This window comes from Cyprinus carpio, chromosome A9 (genome assembly GCF_018340385.1).
Source record: "Cyprinus carpio isolate SPL01 chromosome A9, ASM1834038v1, whole genome shotgun sequence".
NCBI lineage: Eukaryota > Metazoa > Chordata > Actinopteri > Cypriniformes > Cyprinidae > Cyprinus > Cyprinus carpio.
The window spans coordinates 7,300,428-7,323,257 of NC_056580.1; the positions used below are offsets into that span (position 1 = coordinate 7,300,428).

Consider the following 22,830-nt stretch of genomic DNA (forward strand, 5'->3'; position numbering starts at 1 on the left):
TTTTTTTATTGTTTTATCATTTGTGCTCACAGGTAAATCTGTTTCCTAAATAGCTGTGACAGGCATCATCATATCCAATGTTCAATAAACAGTTATGAGAGGCAGGGGTTTGAATCAAAGTTGGTGGGGAAAATGTCCTGTTACTTGTCATGCCTCCTTATGACAAAAACTCAAATTGACAGGCATCATCCCTTTCATATATTGCAGCAGAAAAGTATGATTGAAAGGAGAGGGATGTCACCTTTCCTGTGCAGCGACATGAATGATGTCATGCTGAGAATGACTGTAAGATCTAAAGGTAGTGTAAATTAAATTTAGGTCACCCATGTCAACCAGCGGTTTCCACTAGTGTGAAAAAGTTAACCTCGTCTCATCATGACAGTGACCAGCATGGATGAGCCATGTCTGTCAGAGAGCTGTAGTGCATCCATGTGGCATGTGTGAGACAGAATACGGTCACAGATGAAGGACAGCGTGTGAACAGTGACCTGACTGAGATATTGACACTGTGTTCTAGTGTGTGTGTTTTGTTTGTGAAGCTGTGTGTCCTTTCCATTGGCACTTTGTCGGGTCTTCTAGGGTGATAGTGCTGCTGCCTGTATTGGCAACATTTTAAGCATTTTAAGTCATCATCGGAACATTTCCAACAGGAAGGTTGTTCCAAAAGGTACAGGCATAATTATACTTCCTTCTATTATATCTTCCGAGCAAATTCTATGTATTAGTAGAGTACTTCTTAGAACTTCTAAGTAGAAGTATAATGAAAAAATGCATCAAACACAGCAGATGAACCTAGTGCAATGTCAGTTCTCAATATATAGTTCATACAGTAACAAGAAGTATTGATAAAAAAACTAAATCCGCACAAACAATAAAAAGAAAAATTTACTAAAAAAAAGCATTGAAATATCCCTAATTAAACGTTTTGCGTTCACTTAAGAAAACGTTGAGTTTACTCACAAAAGCATTGAAATATCTTTATTTTTTTCATCGTAGTCTTTACAAGGATTTGCACTAAAACACATCTGCATGTTTTTTCCTCATTCAATAATCCATTTTACTCGGAAATACGTCACAATACTGAAGTAAATATGGTTGTAACGTCCAGTTCATGCAAACTTGCTCAGCTGTTATCTTAGCAACATGCTAACACCAACCTCTGTTATAATCAAACATGTCATCCAAAACAATATTTAACAATCAAAAATATTTAAAAATTAAACTTTTTCAAAATTTTTACTTTTTCCGTTTTTTTTTTTTTTCCTGTTTTTTTTTTCTTCTCTAAGCTGCCACCTGTTGTTTTCGGAAAATAGTGCAAAACACGTCAAGTATAAACACCTGTCAAGCGCTGTGAGGTGTGTGCGTCATCTGTGAAGCTTCACGTGATACTCTTGCTGTTATTTCTGTCATTTCTTTCAACCTTCCTTTTCAATGGAGTTTGCTCCCTCTCTTGTTCAAAGCTTTTCCTAGCGAGGATCTGTATGTGTGAAGTGTGTCAGCATCTGTAGGAGTGTTTATCTGTGTGACCTTTACCCTGCGACACACACACACACACACACACATAAACAAGTCCTGCTAAAAAAATATATCACAAAACACAAACAACATACCTTCAAATAATATCACACAAGCACAATCATCTAACATGTATAAAAAATAAAGACAATCCTAGATAAGTGATATATATATATAGTATATATATATATATATAAACTACCGTTCAAAAGTTTGGGTTTAAAAGTTTTTTTTTAAAGAAGTCTCTTATGCTCATCAAGGCTGCATTTATTTGATCAAAAATACAGAAAAAAAACAGTAATCTTGCAAATGTTTTTATAATATAAAATAATGGTTTCTATTATAGTATACTTTAAACTATAATTTATTTCTGTGATGCAAAGCTGAATTTCCATCAGCCATTACTCCAGTATATAAAGAGTCACGTGATCCTTCAGAAATCATTCTAATATGCTGATTTATTATCAGAATTATCAATGTTGGCAACAGTTGTGCTGCCAAATATTTTATTGGAAACTGCAATCATTTTTTCAGGATTCTTTAATGAATAAAATGTTAAAAAGAACAGCATTTATTCAAAATATAAATCTTTCCTAACAATATAAATCTTTGTTATCACTTATTATCAATTTAACACATCCTTGCTGAATAAATGTTTTAATTTCTTTCAAAAAAAGAAAGAGTAAAAATTTACTGAACCCAAATTTTTGAATGGTAGTGTGTATTGTTAGTAAAGATTTATATTTTAAATAAATGCTCTTCTTTTTAACTTTTTATTCATCAAATAATGCTGAAAAAAGTATCACAGGTTAAAAAAAAATATTAAGCAGCACAACAGTTTCCAGCACTGATAATAAATCAGCACGATTTCTGAAGGATCACGTGACACTGAAGACTGGAGTAATGATGCTGAAAATTCAGCTTTGCACACAGGAATAAATTAGATTTTAATGTATATTAAAATAGAAAAACGTTATTTTACATCATAATAATATTTCACAATATTATTTTTTTCCCTGTATTTTTGATCTAATAATTGCAGCTTTGATGAGCATAAGAAGCTCCTTTAAAAACATAAAAAATCGTACCAGCTTGGGGACCTTTTCATGATCCAATAAATAGATATTTAAGTATCTAAATTAAAACAGTAATGGTTCCTACGCAATTTAGAAATATGGAAATTGATCATTTCCAGGAAATGCATGGAAAAAGGGCAACTGCAACACTGCTATTTTTTTATTGCACTTATTTCATTCATAAACTAATAAGCTAATTCACACACTTGATACTGAGTTGTAATTTTAGAGGATTATGTAAAACAACATGAATTCCTTTGGCTCACCGGTTCCTCCATTTAAAAAAGTATTGTTGCCACGCAAACCAGCAGAAGTTAAGGAAGCAAACATGTAGGCCTTGTAGAAAATGTATCTGTATTTAAGTTGATTATTAGCCTATACTCTAGACAGAGAGCTGGTTTGGTTTTTGAGAGATGGAGATGCGCAGAGACGGCAACGCGGCTGTTTGATTGGCTATCGCGCTGTGCTTATTCATTCGTGTATAGCCTATAAGTTTTAAATCATTGCCTTTTATATATACACAAATAGTAGAACGTGTATGATGTAATATTTTAGGTAATATTAGGCCTGCTCTTGCCAAGCTCTGATTTCTGAGAGATCCACGCGTGGCAAATTCACGTTAATTCAATTCACACACTCACTGAGTGAATTTAGAGGTCTGTGTAAAATATTGCGCTGATCCCCTGGCTCACCTGTGAATCTAGCAAACACCAGACTGGGCTGCTGCCTCAGCCGTTGTAGCCTCATATATATATATATATATAGTATATATATATATATATATATATATATATATATATATATATATATTATAGATATATATATATTTCTTGTATTTATGTATGTATGTATGTATGTATGTATGTATGTATGTATACATATACACATACACATACACATACATACATACATATGCTGATTTTGTCAGCAGAAGCCAGTAATCCAGCACTGCTGTTTTTAGGTTACTCAGATGCTTGTGTGATACAATAGTTCAGCTGAAGTGATGTAATTGGGGCTTTTCAGAGGAATCAATCATTTTCCATGAAGTGATTGTGTACTTGGCCTTGTGCATGAAGCAAAGGTACTGTTTGCTTTATTCTTAACCGAGTATATAACTGTATTAGAAGGCTGTGCAATTAACAGTAGCTAAGATATTCTATCTTTGCTTATTCTAAGCATGATATTATTCATTCTAATATTTATGTTTTCTCTAAAATAACTTAAAATGGTTTAATTTAAATCAGAGAAACCATCATTTTAACCTAACATCCATTGTATACAAGTAGATTCAGAATTTGTGATGTTTGAGAGCTGATTTCAACTGTCAGCTGATTTGGCTGAAGTGGATGAAGTTGTGTGTGTGAATGGAGCGGCCTGATGATAGTGACAGTGTATGCACAGTTGGCAGTGTTCACAAATTACCGCTCACTGTGTGACTGTGATGGAGTCTCACACACAAACTCAAGTTTGATTCCACACCCCTCCCTCTGTTACTTTTCACACTTCACTGTCACAATACCAAAATTCAGTACCTGATAACATTACCAGTGATTTCACAATTATTTATACTACAGCAAAAATGAATATTAAACTCACAACTTTAAATATTATAACTTAAAAAAATATATAATAAAATAAAGTTAAACTATCAAATTAGAACATGCTTTCACATATTTCCTAATTATGTACACATTGCTTAAGTTTTTTGAAGCTATTGTTGAAGTGATATTATATATTAACTGATAACTAAAATAAATGAAAGAATTGAGAGCAATTGTTCATGTCAGTAATATACAGCAGCAAGTCTGTGAGTCTATTTTTTTAAACACAAATATGTTCTTAAAATGTGCATGAATTTGTCTGCAAGATGCATTGTAAGAGATGTAAAGAATACAGGCTGCGGTCCAAAGGCAATGTATTCAGAGAGAAACGACTATGAAAAATGCATTATATTATAATTACTATGACAATGCATTGATTTAAATTATGCCACCTATAGCAGTTTATACAGATTCCTTTCATACTAATTGCAAACCATCCCAAAGGGACCACTTTAACCCAAACCACCTTTTCAAGTGGACTTTGTTTTGTCAGACCGCTTCACACCAACCAAACAAACCAATCTGTAATGTCAAACAGACACTGAATGCATTTGCCCTGCTATTTTCCAAAGGGACTGTGGCCTTGACTAAACCAATCCTCAAAAGCCTTAAAGTTGTATCAGATATGAAGTCTTCCTGTATTTAATGCCCTGCCGTCATCTTCGGCTGCTCTCATTGTAAATAGAGGAAACATCTCTCTCAGATGCACACAGTGTGGGTGGTGCTTTAAATAAAGTTGTTGATTAGCCAGTTTCTCTCATGGAAGCCGCCAGATGACACTGGTTGTCATGGTTACGGGCCATTTCAGTAGCTCTATTTTGGTCTATTATTCCGGTCAGATGTGGGTCAGAAACTGACCCTACTCCTCTAAGCGAGGGACTCTCGAGGACTTTATTTGTTGCTATGTATGTTTTATTTGAATTGCACTTCACATATATCAGTCGTTCTTACAGTTCTATTTCAGCAGTTCATTGATGAGTAAATCAATTAATTCATGACCAATTGGAGAAGATTGTTTTTGCTGGATCACAAGGCTTAAAAGGGACGTCAGTGAATACCATATGTGACCCTGGATCACAAAACCAGTCATAAGGGTCAATGTTTTGTTTTCAGTTGAGATTAATATATCATCTGATGCTGTTGCCGAGTGCTACACTCTATTAGCAGCTAATTATATATTTAACTTAAATTGTTTTCTTGTTTGTTCTTTTGCAGAACCGTGAGCTTCAGATCATGAGAAAACTGGACCACTGCAACATTGTGCGTCTGCGTTACTTCTTCTATTCCAGTGGAGATAAGGTAAGTGTCTGTTATTTCACTTCATCTTTTGTTTTATCTCACGCTACATCACTGTGTGTTTTTATGCTGCCCTTGCCGTTTGTCTGAGCCATTGTCTGAATATTTATACAGTAAATATTTACAATATGCTTGCAATGATTTTGCTGGCAATATAAAATTAAGCAACATCATGTTGCAATCATTTTAGAGTGATTTTTATTTGACGATGTTGACTTGAGAGCATCAAGGCAGATGTTCCAACAGCAGATTCTCTGATTTAAATTAACAAAATGTTGTTAAAGTTGGTAAATTCTATTCATTTTCATGAATCAGTATAAACTGTATGTTAAAATATTTTAGTAAAAACATCTGCAAGTTTATTAGTATATATAGCAATATTACTAAATGCAAATAAAAAAATATAAATAATAAAGAATGAGAAAACTATTTTAATTCAATTTTGCTATATTTTGAAAAAATGCATAATATAATTACAAAAAACATAATCACTAATAAACAAAAGTTTGTGATCAGTAAGATTTTTTAATGTTTTTGTAAGAAGTCTCTTATGCTCACTAAGACTTTTATTTGTTAAAAAATACAGTAAGAACAGTTTAAAATAATTTGTTTAAAAATGTTATTTAACTTTCTAATATGCTGATTTGCTGCTCAACAAACATTTTATATTAGTATCAATGCTGAAGACAGTATTTTTTTTGTGGAAACCTTTTTCTTCAGGATGCTTTGTTCAGAAAGAAAGTTCAAAAGAACAGCATTTATTTGAAACATAAATCTTTTACATTAAATGTCTTTACTGTGACTTTGGAGCAATTTAATGCATCCTTGCTGAATAAAAGTATTTCTTTTATTTAAGCTTTTTGACTCCAAACTTTTTAATCGTAAGGTATATGTATTTAACCTAATCAAAGAGGTAATAATAATACTGTAATAATATTTTTGACTATATCACCCAGCCCATCTACATCGGCCATGCTTCTCTGTGTTTGTTAATCTCTAATGGAGTCTAATGGCGCCCCGATACTGACCTGTGAGAAATCGACCCTGAGAACTTGTGGCCACGTGATTATCTGCTTATGTGCTATGCATATATAGACCTAACACACTCTGACTGAGATATTAAGATACACACACATAAATACTGTCTACGCTGCAGCATCGCCAACCACACATCTACCTCTCTGTCTTTCTTTGTACGCACAGACCCTCTCGACATCTCTCTCCCACACCCATGACTTTGCAGAAACGCCTGACCACCGTTTTTTTCTTCTCTGAGAAACACGCTTTTGAAATGTCAGTAGCTGGTTTCCGCTCACACGCCCACATGCACGCCCCGGCCCCTCTGTAATCACAGAGCACCGGGGTAAAGGCTGACAGGGAGTGCATGGAGAACAGGTCTATAAAATAATAAAAAAAAAAACAAGAAACTAGAACAAGGGCTGAAGGGGAGGGAAGAGAGAGAGATGAAGAATGGTGTAGACAGACGGCCGTGTCCATGATATGGCAACAGTCCAGTCACTGAGAACAAATACTTGACATTTGACCATTATCACTTTTATGTTAGAGATGAAGTGTGTAATTTTTTTAATGTTTAAAATGCTTTCTCTTTTATGAGCTTAAAGGTGAAGAGTGTAATTTCTGTGCCACTAGCTGTGCTGAACTGCTGCGTTTTATCAAAAGCATCGTTAACCAACTATAGTTGCTGTGTTTTCCCAAACCGTAGTTTCAACAAACATTAGCAAACAACATTGTATGGTTGGAACCAAAGCTCTTGACCTGTGGTTAAAAACATAGTTTCTTACTAAAATTACATTCGGACTTCATGCTCATGCTCTTGGGTGCAGTACATACAATATTAACGATTCATAAAAGATGAATCACTGTCTGGCTATCTGAGATTTTGGTATGGAGATAGGATCATGTTTTTTTTTAGAAGTATTACAGCACACCATGAGCATATATTAGCACTGTTTCTTGATTGCTTTTGGCACCTGATCGAGAAATGATGACACAGAAATGATGACGTGTGTTGTCATAACAGCGCATATCTTTCATTCTATTTAAATATACACTGTAAAAAAAATGTAACCTCTAGATGGCACTGGCTGATGGGTCGTTATGTCATTAAACAACATTTCCAATCATTCTACCACATTACCTCTGAAAACCTTCATATTGCCAATGAGTTTACTGCTTTACTTTTGAATAGCTGGTTAGCATTCACTATAACATTTCGCAGCGTGCTTTCAGAGTTCCTCTGAAACCCTTCATCCTCCCCAGCTCCACCTGTATAGATCTGCTACGGGTTATTATATGTGCTACTTGTACAGCAGCATTATGTCTTAAATACTCACAGAAATACTCACAAAATCTTCCAAGAGTTGTCATGCAAGAACTTAAAAAGTAAGAGTTCGCCTTAAAATTTTACATTTAAAAACACAATAGATAAAAAAGAATATGGTTGATGTTTTTTTCTCAGCACTCTACATTCATGGCAAGTTTTGTGGCTGCCAAGTTTCAGCTATAGAAACACGCAACATCCGGTAGGAGTCACTCGCTCTCATTCTTTGGCTATCGCGGGTATCACGTCATAGGCAGCCTGATTAAGAGTCTTGTTTGATATTTGCAGTTAAATAATCATAGTGACACCACACAATAGAGGATTTTTTGGACAAATAAAAGTGTGCGTGTGTGGCCAAGCTAAGGAAATTCAGGAGTATGATGTTATAAGGGAACCCACAATGAATCAAACATAATTTCTGTTGTGGTTCTTGATAATGAGCTCTAATAACATGATATTGTGTTCTCTAATTGATAAGGCGAAGTTATTAAATGTAATTTAAGGAGGCGTACGCCCATTTAAGCTTCTAATTAATATACCAGGATATTAAAGCTGCCTCTCACCTCTTCCTATCGTCAGTTCTTTCAGCATCCCACCTCCTCCACTTTTCTAACTATGTCCATGTTTTACAAAACACTTAATAACTAAGGGTGTGGAATAGTGAAGTGGTCACCACAATTATGATGATAAAAACACAGATTCAGAGCGTTTTTTTTTTTTTTTTCGTTTTTTTTTCAGCTGATGAGCAATAAAAACATTGACAGTAAGTGGAAGCTAGAGATTATGGTTTATGTTTAAGTTTTAAATATGGATATTTTTCTTACACAAATGCATCGATTCACTTCAGAAGACCTTTGCACATACAAATGATCACTTGAAATGACATAGAAGACAAAAATATGAAGAGAGAGAGAGTGGTAGAGAGAGAGGCTCTCAGATATGCCACATGAACTTCTGTATTTGTGTGAAACAAACTGATTTATACACACACTGCAGTTATGAAGGATTTAGCATTTCTTCAAACTTGTCTCGCGTTTACACTATTGTCCAAAAGTTTGGGGCAGTAAGATTTTTATTTTTATTTATTTATTTATTATATTTAATCAGCAAGGATGCATTCAATTGACATTTATTTTGTTACAAAAGATTTCTATTTTAAATAAATGCTATTCATCAAAGAGTCCTAAAAAAATAATTATGGTTTCCACAGAAATATTAAGCAGCAAAATTGTTTTCAACATTGATAATAATGTTAATTGAGCATCAAATCATCATATTAGAATGATTTCTGAAGGATCATGTGCCACTGAAGACTGGAGTAATGATGCTGAAAATTCAGCTTTGCACAGGAATATATTACATTTTAATATTTTTTGCATCACATTTTTGCATCAAAGGAATGAGTTACATTTAAAAATACATTCAAATAGAGAACAGTTGTTTTAAATTGTAATAATGTTTAACAGTATTAACGTTTTATAGTACTGTTTTAATGAAAAAAAAAAAAAATGCAGCCATAGTCAAAAAAAGAAAGTTTTGTTTAGTCTTTACATGCCACTATTGAAAGTGGGCAATGCTGTCTTAAAAGTGCTAAAATAATCAATCATTGAATCACTAAGGAACCAGAATTGTTAAGAGGAATCAGATTCAGAACCAGAACAATTTCTTTTCATCCCTACAGATTTACATTTCTCATCCATGATTGAGGTAGCACTGCTTTCCAAACCGGTCTGAAGTTTCACTAGACTAACTTTTCACATGTATGTTGTTAGGCTTTATCTTAAATTTTAGTAGATTTATTGGATTTTTTCATAACCTCAGGTTGGCGTCACCTCCCTGTAGGTTTGGCTCTGACAGGAGCTGTTTGTGGAAGAAACAGTAATAGCAGGGCCTGGGGACAGATGAGTCTCTACCTGTGGCTCCCTCACTGAGGGAGACCTTCACTACTGTTCCATGAGCCACAGATCACCCAATCACACGCTCACAAAGTCATGTGACCACAGAGCAGCAGCCAATCAGATGGCCCTGTAATCTGATGGGGGCATCTCAGGAGCTAGGCGCCTCAGAGCTTCTCCGATTGGCCGTAATTGAGGAAGTGTTGCTGTTGCTGTAGTGAGGGTGGAGAGTGAGTCATCGCTACGACTAATTTTAGCTGCACAACACAGCCAGCGGGTGGTTTGGGTTATTTTCCCACATTCTTTTAGGAAATCAAACATCTGTTATTAGAGACTACTTATCAATCAGAGTCAAAGCGGAGAAAGAAAAATGACTTGGCTAAACACTGGCACTAAAACATTAATCACATGCCCTGTCTTTGTGAAGAACAGCCAATCACTGTGTCCTGGTGAAATACTTTGCTGCTTGTATGTATGTATATATACTTATATTTTCATTATTTATTTATTTATAATAATTTATTTATTTATTTATTGAGACTTATAATTATTTTTCAGATTTAATGCAGATTTTGATCAAGGAATAGTTTACAAAAACAAAGTTTGTCGTCATTTACTCACCCTCATGTAACTCATAACTCATGTGAAACACCAAATAAGATACAGTGCAAAATATTTGAAGTACTATTTTTAATAATGAGAATTGAGGCTTTTGAACTCAAAAAAAGAAAGAAAGAAAGCTAAAAAGAAAGCTTTTAAATGATTACATTATGCCACTTTTATATATATATATATATATAATATATATATATACTGTATATGATATCTTATATTTAAGTATCTTTGTACATTTAGCAGAATAACTTCTATTTATTTTTATCAAACAGTTTTTGCTCTAGTGAAACAAAGAGCTTTGTAACTAGTAATTATTTTTCATATTTGATCCAGATATTAATGAAGTAATAGTTTACCAAAACATAAAAAGATTATAATTTCAAACAGTTTTTGCTCTAGTGAAACAAAGAGGACCCACTGCAAAACCTTTGGAGTGCTGTTTTTCATCATGGGAATAGAGGCTGTTTAAAAAAATAAAAAAAAAGGAAAGAAATAAAGAAAAGATCAGCTTAAATGACTGCAGTGACCGTGTTGTGGTACCTTTATGTTTTTTTTTTTTTTTTATTCAACAAAAGAAAGTTATTTATCTGAAAGTATATGATGACAGAATTTTCATTTTTGGGTGAAATAATCCCTTTATGTTTTGTATCTATATTTATATCTTTAATATTTGGTCTTCTTATTCTTATATTCAAATATCTTGACTCGTTTAGCAGAGTATGTGAGGTCGGTTTGACTCATGTCCTTTTGCAGGCATGTCAGGTTCAGCAGAAATAGACTCTCTCTCAACTGAGCTTGTGGGGGAAGGAAGAAGGGCATAATAGACAGGATGTGACATCAGACGAGGGGTCAGAGTGGCCCTGTAGGCCACCCTATTGAGCTCTTCCTTTTCTTTAGTTCTACAGGGGGATATGACTTCAGTGTCTGAGCATGTAAGTTATGTAAAGATGGTGGCCACAATCATCACTCGCTTTCAGGCACGGTTCCACACAATGCATGGCAGTCAACGTCCACAATGACATCATGCTAGAGAATTGGCTGTTTTTGTGTCGTTTCCATAGCAGCTTTATTTACGGTAATGGAGATATATGGAGGGATGTGGCGTATGGGACATTTTTAGTATAGTCATTATCCTCTTCCATGCAGAGTTTGATTCACTAAAGTTATATACATATGTGCTATAGAGCCTGACAATTTTAACTCTGAGACTTCAAGTATTTGCTTTCTTGTTTTCTGTTCACAGAAGGATGAGGTGTATCTGAATCTGGTTCTGGACTACGTCCCTGAAACTGTCTACAGAGTGGCGAGACACTACAGCCGCGCTAAGCAGACCCTCCCCATGGTTTATGTAAAGGTGCGGATTGTTCCTGTTGTGTGTTTGTGTGAGTGATGTGTACATCCTGAGTGAAAACCTAGGTTTTGTTCCCGCTGGTGAGTCTACGGGTCAGCCGAGTGTGTGTTGGCATTTGTTCCCCCTCCTCCCGTGCAGTTTTGCGTCACCAGTGTCTTGACTGCTGTGATGACATCATCACTGCTTTGTGCCGCGTCCTGAGCTGTATCCTTCCTGCTATTGGCAGGATGCGACATAAATAGTCAAACACACACACATACTTGAATATGACCAGGAGGTCAGGGCACACTAGGGGGCCTCAGCACACTTCCAAGAGGACAACTTTGTTTTTGATTAATGATTTAAGACAAAACAAACATTTAAAAAGTGATTTCTAAACCTGAAAAAAATCATGCAAATTAATAGAATTTTATAGCGCCATTGGGAATTTTTATGAAGAATATTCTAGTTATTCCAAACTCTGAAAGCTCTAAATGAATATATATATATATATATATATATACAAACAAATTAATATTATGCATTTCTAGGGTAAATTTTTTTGTGTGCTGTTTTTATGACTGCTTCAGTAACCTGATGACTTTTATCTTCATCACTACAGTTGTACATGTACCAGCTCTTCAGGAGTCTGGCCTATATCCATTCCTTTGGGATCTGCCATCGGGACATCAAACCGCAGAATCTTTTGCTGGACCCAGACACGGCCGTGCTTAAACTCTGTGACTTTGGCAGGTCAGTTGGCAGTCTCTTCACAATGGCTTTTCTGACAACCTTATAAAGGTCTATTACGGCCCTAGTGGATCTGTGAACTGAAAACAGCGCTTTACTGCGTTTAACCTGATAATCCCATATTACACCTCACCAGAGGCCTCCAGATGGTCTCGCTATGCTCGGAGATATCTGTGCTGACTTCAGCCTTCCTCATTTAGCCTGCTTTTCACATTTGTCTGCTTAAGAATACTGGTAAAGATTTTAGGTGAAGTGATATTCTGGTATCCATTTCTCACTTGCTTTACATCTGTTGGCTGAAAACTAGGGCATGTGAATCCGCCGTTGGTTAATGAATACCTTATACTGGGGACTTAGACAAAAATCATGCAAATGTTCCTTGAATGAGGACGCCGATTAGCAGCAGTCTTCACATTGCCTTAAGATGCTTTTGAAGTGTTAGCAACTTTGCAACCAGCTAAAAAAAAAACTCTCTTTAGATTTCAGGTGATTTTTTTTTAGCTCTAAATAGAATTTTTAGTGGTTAAAGTTATTCAAAAGTGAACGTTTTGTAACATATTCAGCCTCATGCAAGTGATCTACGCTGCCAAAAAGCTCCAAAAAGACAGAGTAGTTGATTGAAATGGTATTGAGTGTGATGAGAGGTTGTTCTTTCTCACCTGTGACAGTCTGTCTTTTTGTTCGCAGTGCTAAGCAGTTAGTACGTGGGGAGCCCAATGTTTCCTACATATGCTCGCGGTACTACAGAGCCCCCGAACTCATCTTTGGAGCAACCGACTACACATCCAGCATAGGTACATGAGCTTTAACCGTACTACCATGCAAATCATTTCTGCTTCAATAAACTACTCCTCAATTATGTTGCTATCATCTCTTATCATGATAAATACACAAATCCATGCCAAAAGTGACCCTTGTGAAAAAGAACTACACTGTAGCATTTTTTACTTAAATAATATACTTAAGTGTGAACTAAATATAATGTTTCTGCACACTTAATTGCATGTTAATTGCAATTAAATGCATATGTATTACATTTTGATTTATATTAAATGCAATTCGAACTTTTGGTAACACTTTCTATGAAGCCCATTTTTAAAGCACATTATAAGGGCATTCTTAAGGCATTATAATAAATGCATGATGCATTATAAAAAAAAAACGTATAATATGTCGTTTCATCTCATTAATAATCATAAAAAACATTTATAATGCATTATAAAACGTACTTATTTGTGGTTATAACTTTTATGAGTATGATTATTTATAACACGCAATAAACACCATGTTAAATCTACTTAATTTATAATGGATTATAAGTCTCATATCTTGACATTATTTATTTAAGATCTGTACCGTATCTTACTGATATTACAATAAATATAGTTAAAATCAAATGTGCCATATTACACATTCATATGATCAGATATTTGATCTTATGGCTGTTTAAGTAAAAATATTGTTTTTTATTTATTATTATTATTGTCATTGTTGTTGTTATTATTTATCAGTGGTCTCTGTCTGCTTTAAGTAAAGTAACAAGTTAACAATTGCAAGATATGAAACTTATAATACATTATAGCTATGGGAGATATATGCTCATAGTGTTTAGGATGTGCTCTGTGTCAATAAGAAAGGCCTGCTGAGTGTCAGCCCTCCCTCACTCTCCCGCTTTCTCTGCAGACGTGTGGTCAGCTGGCTGCGTGTTGGCGGAACTGTTGCTAGGACAACCCATTTTCCCCGGCGACAGCGGAGTGGATCAGCTGGTGGAAATCATCAAGGTACTGGCGCCGCTACAGCGCCACTTCTGTCTGAGATTTAATCTCAGTGTTAACACGAGTCTGTAGGAAGAGCAACTATTGCAGAGCCACAGTCAGTTGATTTAGGTTGTTAGTTTTATACAAGACTGTTAACTTGATTTATGGGTGTTTCTTCAGTTTGGTAACAGTTCTGTAAGGTGAACTCTCTTAAAACTTCTCACACTCTCACTCTGGTGTGTGTGTAATTACGAATATATTGAAATACATTCCATGCAGAATTCAGTAGAAATGACAGTGTATTTAAGTTTACAGATTAAAAGTATAAAACAATAAGCCTTATCTATAAAAGGTATTTGAGAACTTGATTTCGGGAAAAAAATAATAATTCAATACAAAAATAATTCATACTGTAGTCAAAAAAAAAAAAAAAAAAAAAAAAAAAAATCAAATCTAATAAAAAAAAAAAAAAAAAAAAAGATACGAGTTTCAAAATGAGTCAGAAGTTCATTTTAATAACAGTCAACCCCTGGAGCCTATAGAAGTGTCTATGAAACAGCCTGCTATCTTCTTGGCTGCTGTGGTATAATCTTGACCGGTGTTTGTGTGTGTTTGTGGTCTCAGGTGCTGGGCACTCCCACACGGGAGCAGATTCGGGAAATGAACCCAAACTACACCGAGTTCAAATTCCCACAGATTAAGGCCCACCCATGGACTAAGGTGAGTAAACAGGTACAAGTCAACTGTTTTCTACTTCTAGCACAGCCGTCTCCCACCTCCAGCCGTCATTTCCACTCATTATCCTGACTCCATTCGCATCGCGACTCGCCGTCAGCATTTCATTATTGTTCTTAGACACACTGCTTCTCAAGTAGTTGATGAAAGAAGAAGGAACATTTCAGTCAGGATTGTCCTCTATCTGAGCTCTGTTGTGATGGCTAGCCAAGCAACCCTACAGTCTATTCTGAATCCTAGTGAGCTGCCTGCGTAGGAAGCCTGGATCAGAAAATGTTAGTGGAATAATTATATTGCTCGATTTAGAAGAGAGAAGGCGTTGTGTCAAGATTTAAAAAAAGCTGACATTATAAATGTGGAAATATACAATACGTGTACTGTAAGTGTTATTATGGTTCATTCAACACTAAATAAAATCAATCAATAAGAACAGTTACTCAGTATTTGTGTGCATATTTAGGCAGTTCACTAGGTTTTTGATGTCACATCCTCATGTCCATTTGAACTGAATGACCTCACCAGACATGCTTTCTACATTGCTTGCTGACTTCATTAAACTTTTTACAATTGCTATTTACTCTGTGTTCTAGATTTTAGATTGTGGTATGCACTATTTTTCAAAAGTTTGGGGTCAGTAAGATTTGTTTTAAAAGCAGTGAATTATTTTATTCAGCAAGGATGTATTAAATTGATTAAAAGTAGCAGTGAAGACTTTTATAATATACTTTTATATTACAAAAGATTTATATTTCAAATAAATGCTGTTCTTTCAAACTTTCTATTCATCTAACAATCCTGAAAACTGAACACTGATAATAATATGAAATGTTTCTTAAGCAGAAAAGCAGCATATTAGGATGATTTCTGAAGGATCATGTGACACTGGAGACTGGAGTAATGATGCTGAAAATTCAGCTTCGCATCACAGGGATGAATTACATATTTACTGTAGTTTTGATCAAATAAATGCCACCTTGGTGAGCACCAGAGACTTCTTTCAAATATATTACGAAATCTTACTGATCCCAAACTCTTGAATAGTAGTGTTTGTTATGCCTTGCAACTAAACTGTTGTCATGTACATCAAACTGAACGTGCTGAGTCGTTTGAAAATGCAGTTGAAGGACAGATGAACTGTTCCAGATGGACACTGGTAATAATCTTGGTACTTTTCTTAAGTATGATTAGAAAGGGAATTTTACACAAATAAAATCTCATTTTATTTATTACTTTAAATAAATAAATAAAAAAACATTTCATACTTGAAAATAACGATCCAGATATCAAACTGATATTTTTGTACACTAGGGTAAATTTACCCAACACTGTAGTGCACATTAAGTATAATAGCAGGATCTCTCAGCTGCCCCCTGGTGCTCAATGTATGTAGTACATGACTGAGCTGCAGGGTGTGTTTAGTTTATCCTTACTTCCAATCAGACCCCTCCCTTCAACATAGTCTTACCTTCTGCTCAGGATATGCCCCAGTGCCTGTGACGCAAACACCTCGAAAGGCTGAAATGCCTTCCTTTCCTTCTGCTTCAAGTTAGCCAGAGCTAGTTTACCAAAAACAATTCATTTATAGTGTAATAATAAGTTAGATATAAACAAGTGAAATCTTATTTCAATGATTGCACATCTTGCAAACACTTTAAAGAGTTGGCTACAAAAAGCAAATGAACATTTCGTCCTTATTACCCAGGAAAAATATACAGTTGCTTTAACATGATGCAGGGCAGGCTGCCATAATGTTCAACCTGGCGCCTCATTTGTAAAGATGTGCATATAATCATCCTAAATGTGAACGGGAGATAATTTGCTAAATGATTCATAGATGATTCAGTTTCCTCTGAATGCACTACACAGTAAAACTTCCATAGCTCAAGGCATCTCGCCGCTTAAAATCGCAAATCATGTGAATGAGTGATCTCTCAGATGGAATGAAGAAAGCTTATGCAAAATTTAAAATGTCATAATGTGTGGTTATTCATTCAAAAAAGGTTTGTATGCACATTTTTTATTTCTGTAAAGCCCCTTTCACACTGTGATTCCGGAAAATACACGGGTAATGTGTTCCGGCAGTTGTTCCCGGGTCGCTAGATTTTGCACTTTCACATTGCCAGTGATTTCCCCGGAATATGTGCGTGTATTCACACACAACCCGTAAAGGTCTCGTGAAAACACGTGATATCAGGGTGTGACGTGTAATGTATGAGTCGAAAACGCTAAGCACGTTAACTTTCTCTTAAGCTGGCGAACGATCTCAGCTTCAGTGCGGACTAGTGAGGAACTAACTGATCTCTGCTTCGTTACAGTTTGCAAATATTTGTTTCGTCGCTAACGTTGATCTGCCTTCAAAACACGCTAAAAGAGTCATGCGATAACGCGCGTCATCACTACGACACGGCATTAGTTCTGGCTTTTGTTCACACAGCGCTCGTTCCAGGAACTGAACCCCGCAATGTTACTAGGTCCCCGACCCGGGATCAATCCCGGGATCAATCCCAGGACGTGTTTGCATTCACACACAAGGCGACCCGGCAATGTTCCGGCAATTTTCCGGGTCCAACGTGGAGTGTGAAACGGGCTTAAGTGTTATTACTATGTTATTATACATGTAACAAGCAAACTCTACAATAAAGAGTTACCGTTTATTGATACTTATTTAAGAAAATATACACCTTGCCTATATACTCTTACTAATCTTCTGAAATGTCTCTGCAGGTGTTTCGGCCACGCACGCCTCCTGAAGCCATTGCGCTGTGCTCGCGGCTGTTGGAGTACACACCGACTGCTCGACTGACCCCCCTAGAGGCCTGCGCTCACTCCTTCTTTGATGAACTGCGGGAGCCCAATGTCAAACTTCCTAATGGACGTGAGAAACCATCCTTATTCAACTTCACAACTCAAGGTATGGCATTATTTTGCATTTGCTTGTATGAAGAAAATGTGCTGTCTAATGCAAGGTTATCAGTTTTGCTAACTGTTTTTTTTTTTTTTTTGACTTGACTCAGAGCTGTCCAGTAACCCATCCCTGGCCTCTATCCTAATTCCTGCTCATGCACGTAACCAGGCAGGAGCCTCTACCCCAACTAACGCCTCTGCCACTTCAGGTCAGTCTTTGCTTCAGACCCTTTTTGTGCTCATCTGACATCCCTTGTGTTCTGGATATAGCTCACTCTGATACAGTGTTCATATGTATTAGTATTTTTAGTGAACGGGGGGGTTGTGTCATAGTTGTTACTGACTGTTTGACTGTTTTATCAATGACATTTTTATTCAATGACATATAAAAAATTAATACAGTATAGAAGAGTTAACAACACGTGTGGCAAGTTAGGGTTAGGGTTAGGGTTTTTTTTCTTGTTGGGTTTGATCAACTTTTATAACATTTTCAAGAAACATGTAAAGTTAATTTCTCTCCAAAGTCATGTGGGTTACCTATTTATCAAAAATAATCACTTATTTTCTTTATCTAACTTGTCTTCATTTTCAAAAAAAAAGTTTCAAAGTATTTTTAAGGTAAATTAAGGGAAGTCGCACCACATGACGTTGTACAACCAGTGTTGTTACTTACTAAAACTATTAAAATATTTTTTGTTAATTGAATCAAAGTTAATATAAAATAAAAGTATTAGACTATGAAAAAATAGAAATGCTGCCTTGGAAACTAACTCAAAATAGGTTTGAATAAGTAGAAGTATTAAACTGAATTTAAATATAAATATATAAATAAAAAAAAATAATAACATTACATAATATAATAAATAATTAATAAATACTATATTGGTATTTAAATAATACTAAATAATATTGTTACATAATATAATAATAAATAACATGACAAACAAACAAACAAATAAATAAAATTAATAATAATACTTGGAATAAGCTTTTCTTGTCAAATTATCTTATATTTTAATAGACTTACAAAACTTTGAAGTCTTCGGTGCTCGTCTATATGATATCATTTCTGGTTTTATGCTTTTTCTGCTTTAAAATAGAATGCCAAACTGCTTATTTAAACTTTTCTTTAATGTAAATGTAATAACAATGTATTCTTTTAATAGGGCTTTTTATTATTTTATTATAATACAAAGACAGTTGTATCATGCGGACATTTAACATGAAATTAAAAACACGTCCATCATACAAGAACTGCATTCAAATCATTATATGCATGAATTACATTTTGCAATTATTTTTGAAGAAATTAATAGATATGACAAGAATCAACAATATATGCTAATAACAGTGTTTTCTTCAATGTGTCCAGATGCCAATAGTGGAGATCGCAGTCAGACCACAACTGCAGCCTCCGCCTCCGCCTCCAACACCTCAACCTGAGAGCCCCAGCCAATCAGACCTGACCCTGCCTCCGAGGCCACGCCCACCCCACTGCTCACCAGCTGAATGGGCAGGATTTGAGTCATATAACCACCACTCTTATTCAGACTGCAAGAGTCAACCTTCATTTATGTTTTTTTTTTTTTTTGTTTACAAGGTTCAGAACGAGTTTAAAATGATACGTGTGGAAAAGCCTCGTCGAGTGTAATTCACGCGAAAAAGAGAGAAGGGGGGGCTTAAACCATAAAACCTGGTCCGTGACCAGCCGGAACTTTTTATTTTCATTCTCAGAGGACAATCTTATGATGTAAGCAATCCGGTAGCCAGATCCATCCACTTCCGTTCACATTTGGGCTCCCCTTCTCTCACCTGGACCATCTCTAGCTACACGTTCTGTCCCTTTATACTGTCCTGGGCCTTTAATAGCGCATGGCTTGAATTTGGTTGGGAGCACCCCATGTATACAGTACATACATACATACATACACATATATATATATATATATATATATATGTGTATATTATATATTATATATATATATACAAACACAAACAAAAAAATATGTATTGGGTGAAAATGATGCAAGCATTCAAAACTAGAGGAAATATTGTATCTAAGCGTATCTAACAAACACAAGGCACCGTACAAGAGGTATAAATATAAAAACCGCATGTCAACCACAAAGACAACAGAGAAATACTCTGTTGCAGGATTTTAAGTCGGCTGAATCTGTTTTATCTTGTTTTATAAAATGGGCGGGCTGTAGGGGAGGGGCAGACATTTTGATTGACAGGTGAGACGTGTTCTTGTATGATATATACATACACGGTTTATATATTACTTTTCATCATGTAAAATAAATATATATATATAGTTATATATAGATCTATATCTAGCATCATCAGAATCCATTACAGTCTGGCCGCTGACTGAAATGGTTTAGTATGTGTATGACTTAAGAGTCTGCTGGAGCTCTTTTCTAGCAAGCGTTTCGCGCTTCTCTGCTGTTTTCAGTTAGCCTGGTAGAATTAGAGATCACCTTCTGTCCTGATTTCCTCTCGTTATTTATTGTCGCCTGTGCGTCAGTGTCGTGATGTTCAGATCCATTGTTCTTATGCACACAGCTAAACATAAAGAAGAACACATGAAGAAACGCATCGATGTGGCGCTGGCTTCACAGAGACTGTGTTTGTGCTCCATTCGCAGTGTTAAACTGAAATGGCTGTGTTGTTGGAACCACTACTTTTTTCTTCATCATGTCTCAGCATAACTTACAGAAAGATGAACTTTTTTCTTTCCCAAAATGTCTTAATGCGCAAAGTATAAGAAAACGACTGACGTGTCTATACAGAACAGCACAGTTGCTCCTCACCAAATTCTGGCTTCTACTTTGACTTTTTATGTTTTGTTTTGATTTTTGTATAATTTGTGAGCGTTTGTGAGTGAGTGAGTGAGTGAGTGTTCTGCTATGTACATAAATATGCTGACCTGAGAACTGTTAATGAGCGAAAACAAAGACGTGGGATTAAATGAAAAAAGGATCAAAGAAATAAAAAATTAAAACCATTTAAAAGATCAGGGCAGACATGACCTGTTTGTTGGATACTGTAGACAAGGAGCTTTCTCCAGCCATATAGTTCAATCTTATCTGTACAGTAGGTGCCAGCTATATTATTGCAACTACGACTAGTAATGTATAGTGTATCTATAGTTTGGAGTGCCTTTGCTTCCATACACTTCCTGTCCCTAGACCACACCCACTTCCTGTCCTCACACAAGACAGGCCACGCCCCTCTGCAGGTGCTGTTGAATGGTCAAGTCTGAATGACTGACAGCCAACTTCATTTCCTATCAGAAACCACACTCAATGGCATTTCTGTAGATGTTTTTTCTCACTTGTTTTTTTTTTTTTTTTTTTTTCTTGAGTTTGGCGCAAATGTGTTTTTGTGTGTGGAGGAAGTCACGTTCCCGTGGAGCTAATCGCAATGTATGTTCTTACACTCTTTCCACTACCAAAGTGAACCAACCATGAGTGTGCTGTGATGTAACTGCGACACCCCGGGGGCAATAATAATGATTTCTTTGTGCGTGCGCTCGTTGGCCAGCTGACAGATGTCACGTAGCATCCGCCGGACCCTCAGTGTAAAGCTTGCTTGTAAGATGCGCATTCATAGATGTGTTGCTTTCCACGAATGGTGTGACCACTTCACGTGACTAAAGCTAGAGAAAAAATGTAAAGACACATGGTTTAAAAACAATTACCAAAAAAATAAAAAAAATTGTTTTAAGGACTGTGGGCTGAATACAGACTATCGCATTACATACACGTATTGGGAAAAAAAGTTGTCTTGGTTTAAAATGGAAAAAAGGAAAGAAAAAAAAATATAACATGTATGACATTAATATTACTTGAATGCCTCTGTTTGTGACTGAAATTTTTATTTTATTTTAAATATATTCTTTTTCTGTGAAGGTATGCTAAATGTCTCCTCTCCTTGTAAATATGTCCGTTTTGGTCCTTGGTGTGACTTGGATTCAGAGACTAGTTACCTGGTACTGTAATTTGCATTAAATAAAGAGTAGGATAGCTTGGAAATGACCCTGCATTTGCCACGCGTCTTTCTTTTATCCTCAAATTCAATCCATTTAGACTAAAGTGCAATGAAATGTCTATCTCTTTCTTCACTCTTGCTTAATATGTTTAAAAGTGATTGTTGTAAGCACCTGAGTTCAAATAAAACATACTTTAAATGCATTTTAAGTTGTTTTGGATAAAAGCATGTGTTATAGCCTACTACAGTTTGGGGTCAGTTGGTTTCTGAAGTATGTGACTGGAGTATTGATGCTGAAAATTCAGCTTCGCCATCACTGGAATAAATTTGTAAAATATATATAAATTTGTAAAAAACAGTTTTTGTAAATTATAATAATATTTCACAATATTAGTATATTTTTGATCAAATAAATGCAGCTTTCTTGGCTAGCCATCACACACACACACACATATATATTGAAAACATATACAACCCCGCATTTTTAAAAAAAAGTCTTAAATGGTACAAGAAAGTATTAATTATGATTTCAAGAGGTCTTAAATTTGGGGATGGAAAAATAAAGAGATGCATTTGCTGCTTTGTTTACTGCAGTTACAGGGGAAACAGTGTTCGGAAAGCGCCTCCTGCTGGCAGAGAATGAATTTGCATTTTCAATAAGCATTCTGTTTTTGTTCAGACTAATGTAAAAAAAATCAACCTGTTTTTACACTGCAAACACGCAGAGTTGTAAATCTGATCTGGTGGATCGACAAGATTATAAATACATTAAAAAATTCTAAACAATTAAGACGGTAAATTATATTGTGTTAATATAATAGTTTATTGATAATTGTTTAAATTAATAATTGATTCTTTTGACGCATCCATTTTTTTAAAAATGATTTAAAAGCTGAAATGTGAAGTTTATCATTTTATAAACCTTTTTGTTTTTGTGAAAACCTGTATATGAAATGTAAATCATGCTTTCTGCAATCATTTTACAGTTATGTAACCACAGATGTTGCCCTGTTGCACTC

At 35.4% G+C, this 22,830-nt stretch overlaps 1 protein-coding gene across 2 annotated transcripts in view; it reads left to right on the forward strand.

Moving 5' to 3' along the window:
- Window positions 1-19,418, forward strand: part of LOC109096584 (glycogen synthase kinase-3 beta-like) — a 40,543-nt gene extending 21,125 nt beyond the window's left edge. Inside the window, exons 3-11 of one of the 2 annotated variants that reach the window (XM_042763338.1) lie at window positions 5,408-5,491; window positions 11,583-11,693; window positions 12,292-12,422; window positions 13,107-13,213; window positions 14,103-14,200; window positions 14,801-14,908; window positions 17,636-17,822; window positions 17,926-18,024; window positions 19,188-19,418. In XM_042763338.1, the coding sequence (XP_042619272.1) occupies window positions 5,408-5,491; window positions 11,583-11,693; window positions 12,292-12,422; window positions 13,107-13,213; window positions 14,103-14,200; window positions 14,801-14,908; window positions 17,636-17,822; window positions 17,926-18,024; window positions 19,188-19,258 (996 nt within the window). In that variant the 3' untranslated portion in view covers window positions 19,259-19,418. The remainder of the gene's footprint in view (window positions 1-5,407; window positions 5,492-11,582; window positions 11,694-12,291; window positions 12,423-13,106; window positions 13,214-14,102; window positions 14,201-14,800; window positions 14,909-17,635; window positions 17,823-17,925; window positions 18,025-19,187) is intronic. The other variant, XM_042763339.1, reaches the window with a different exon arrangement.
- The last annotated feature ends 3,412 nt before the right edge of the window (window positions 19,419-22,830 follow it).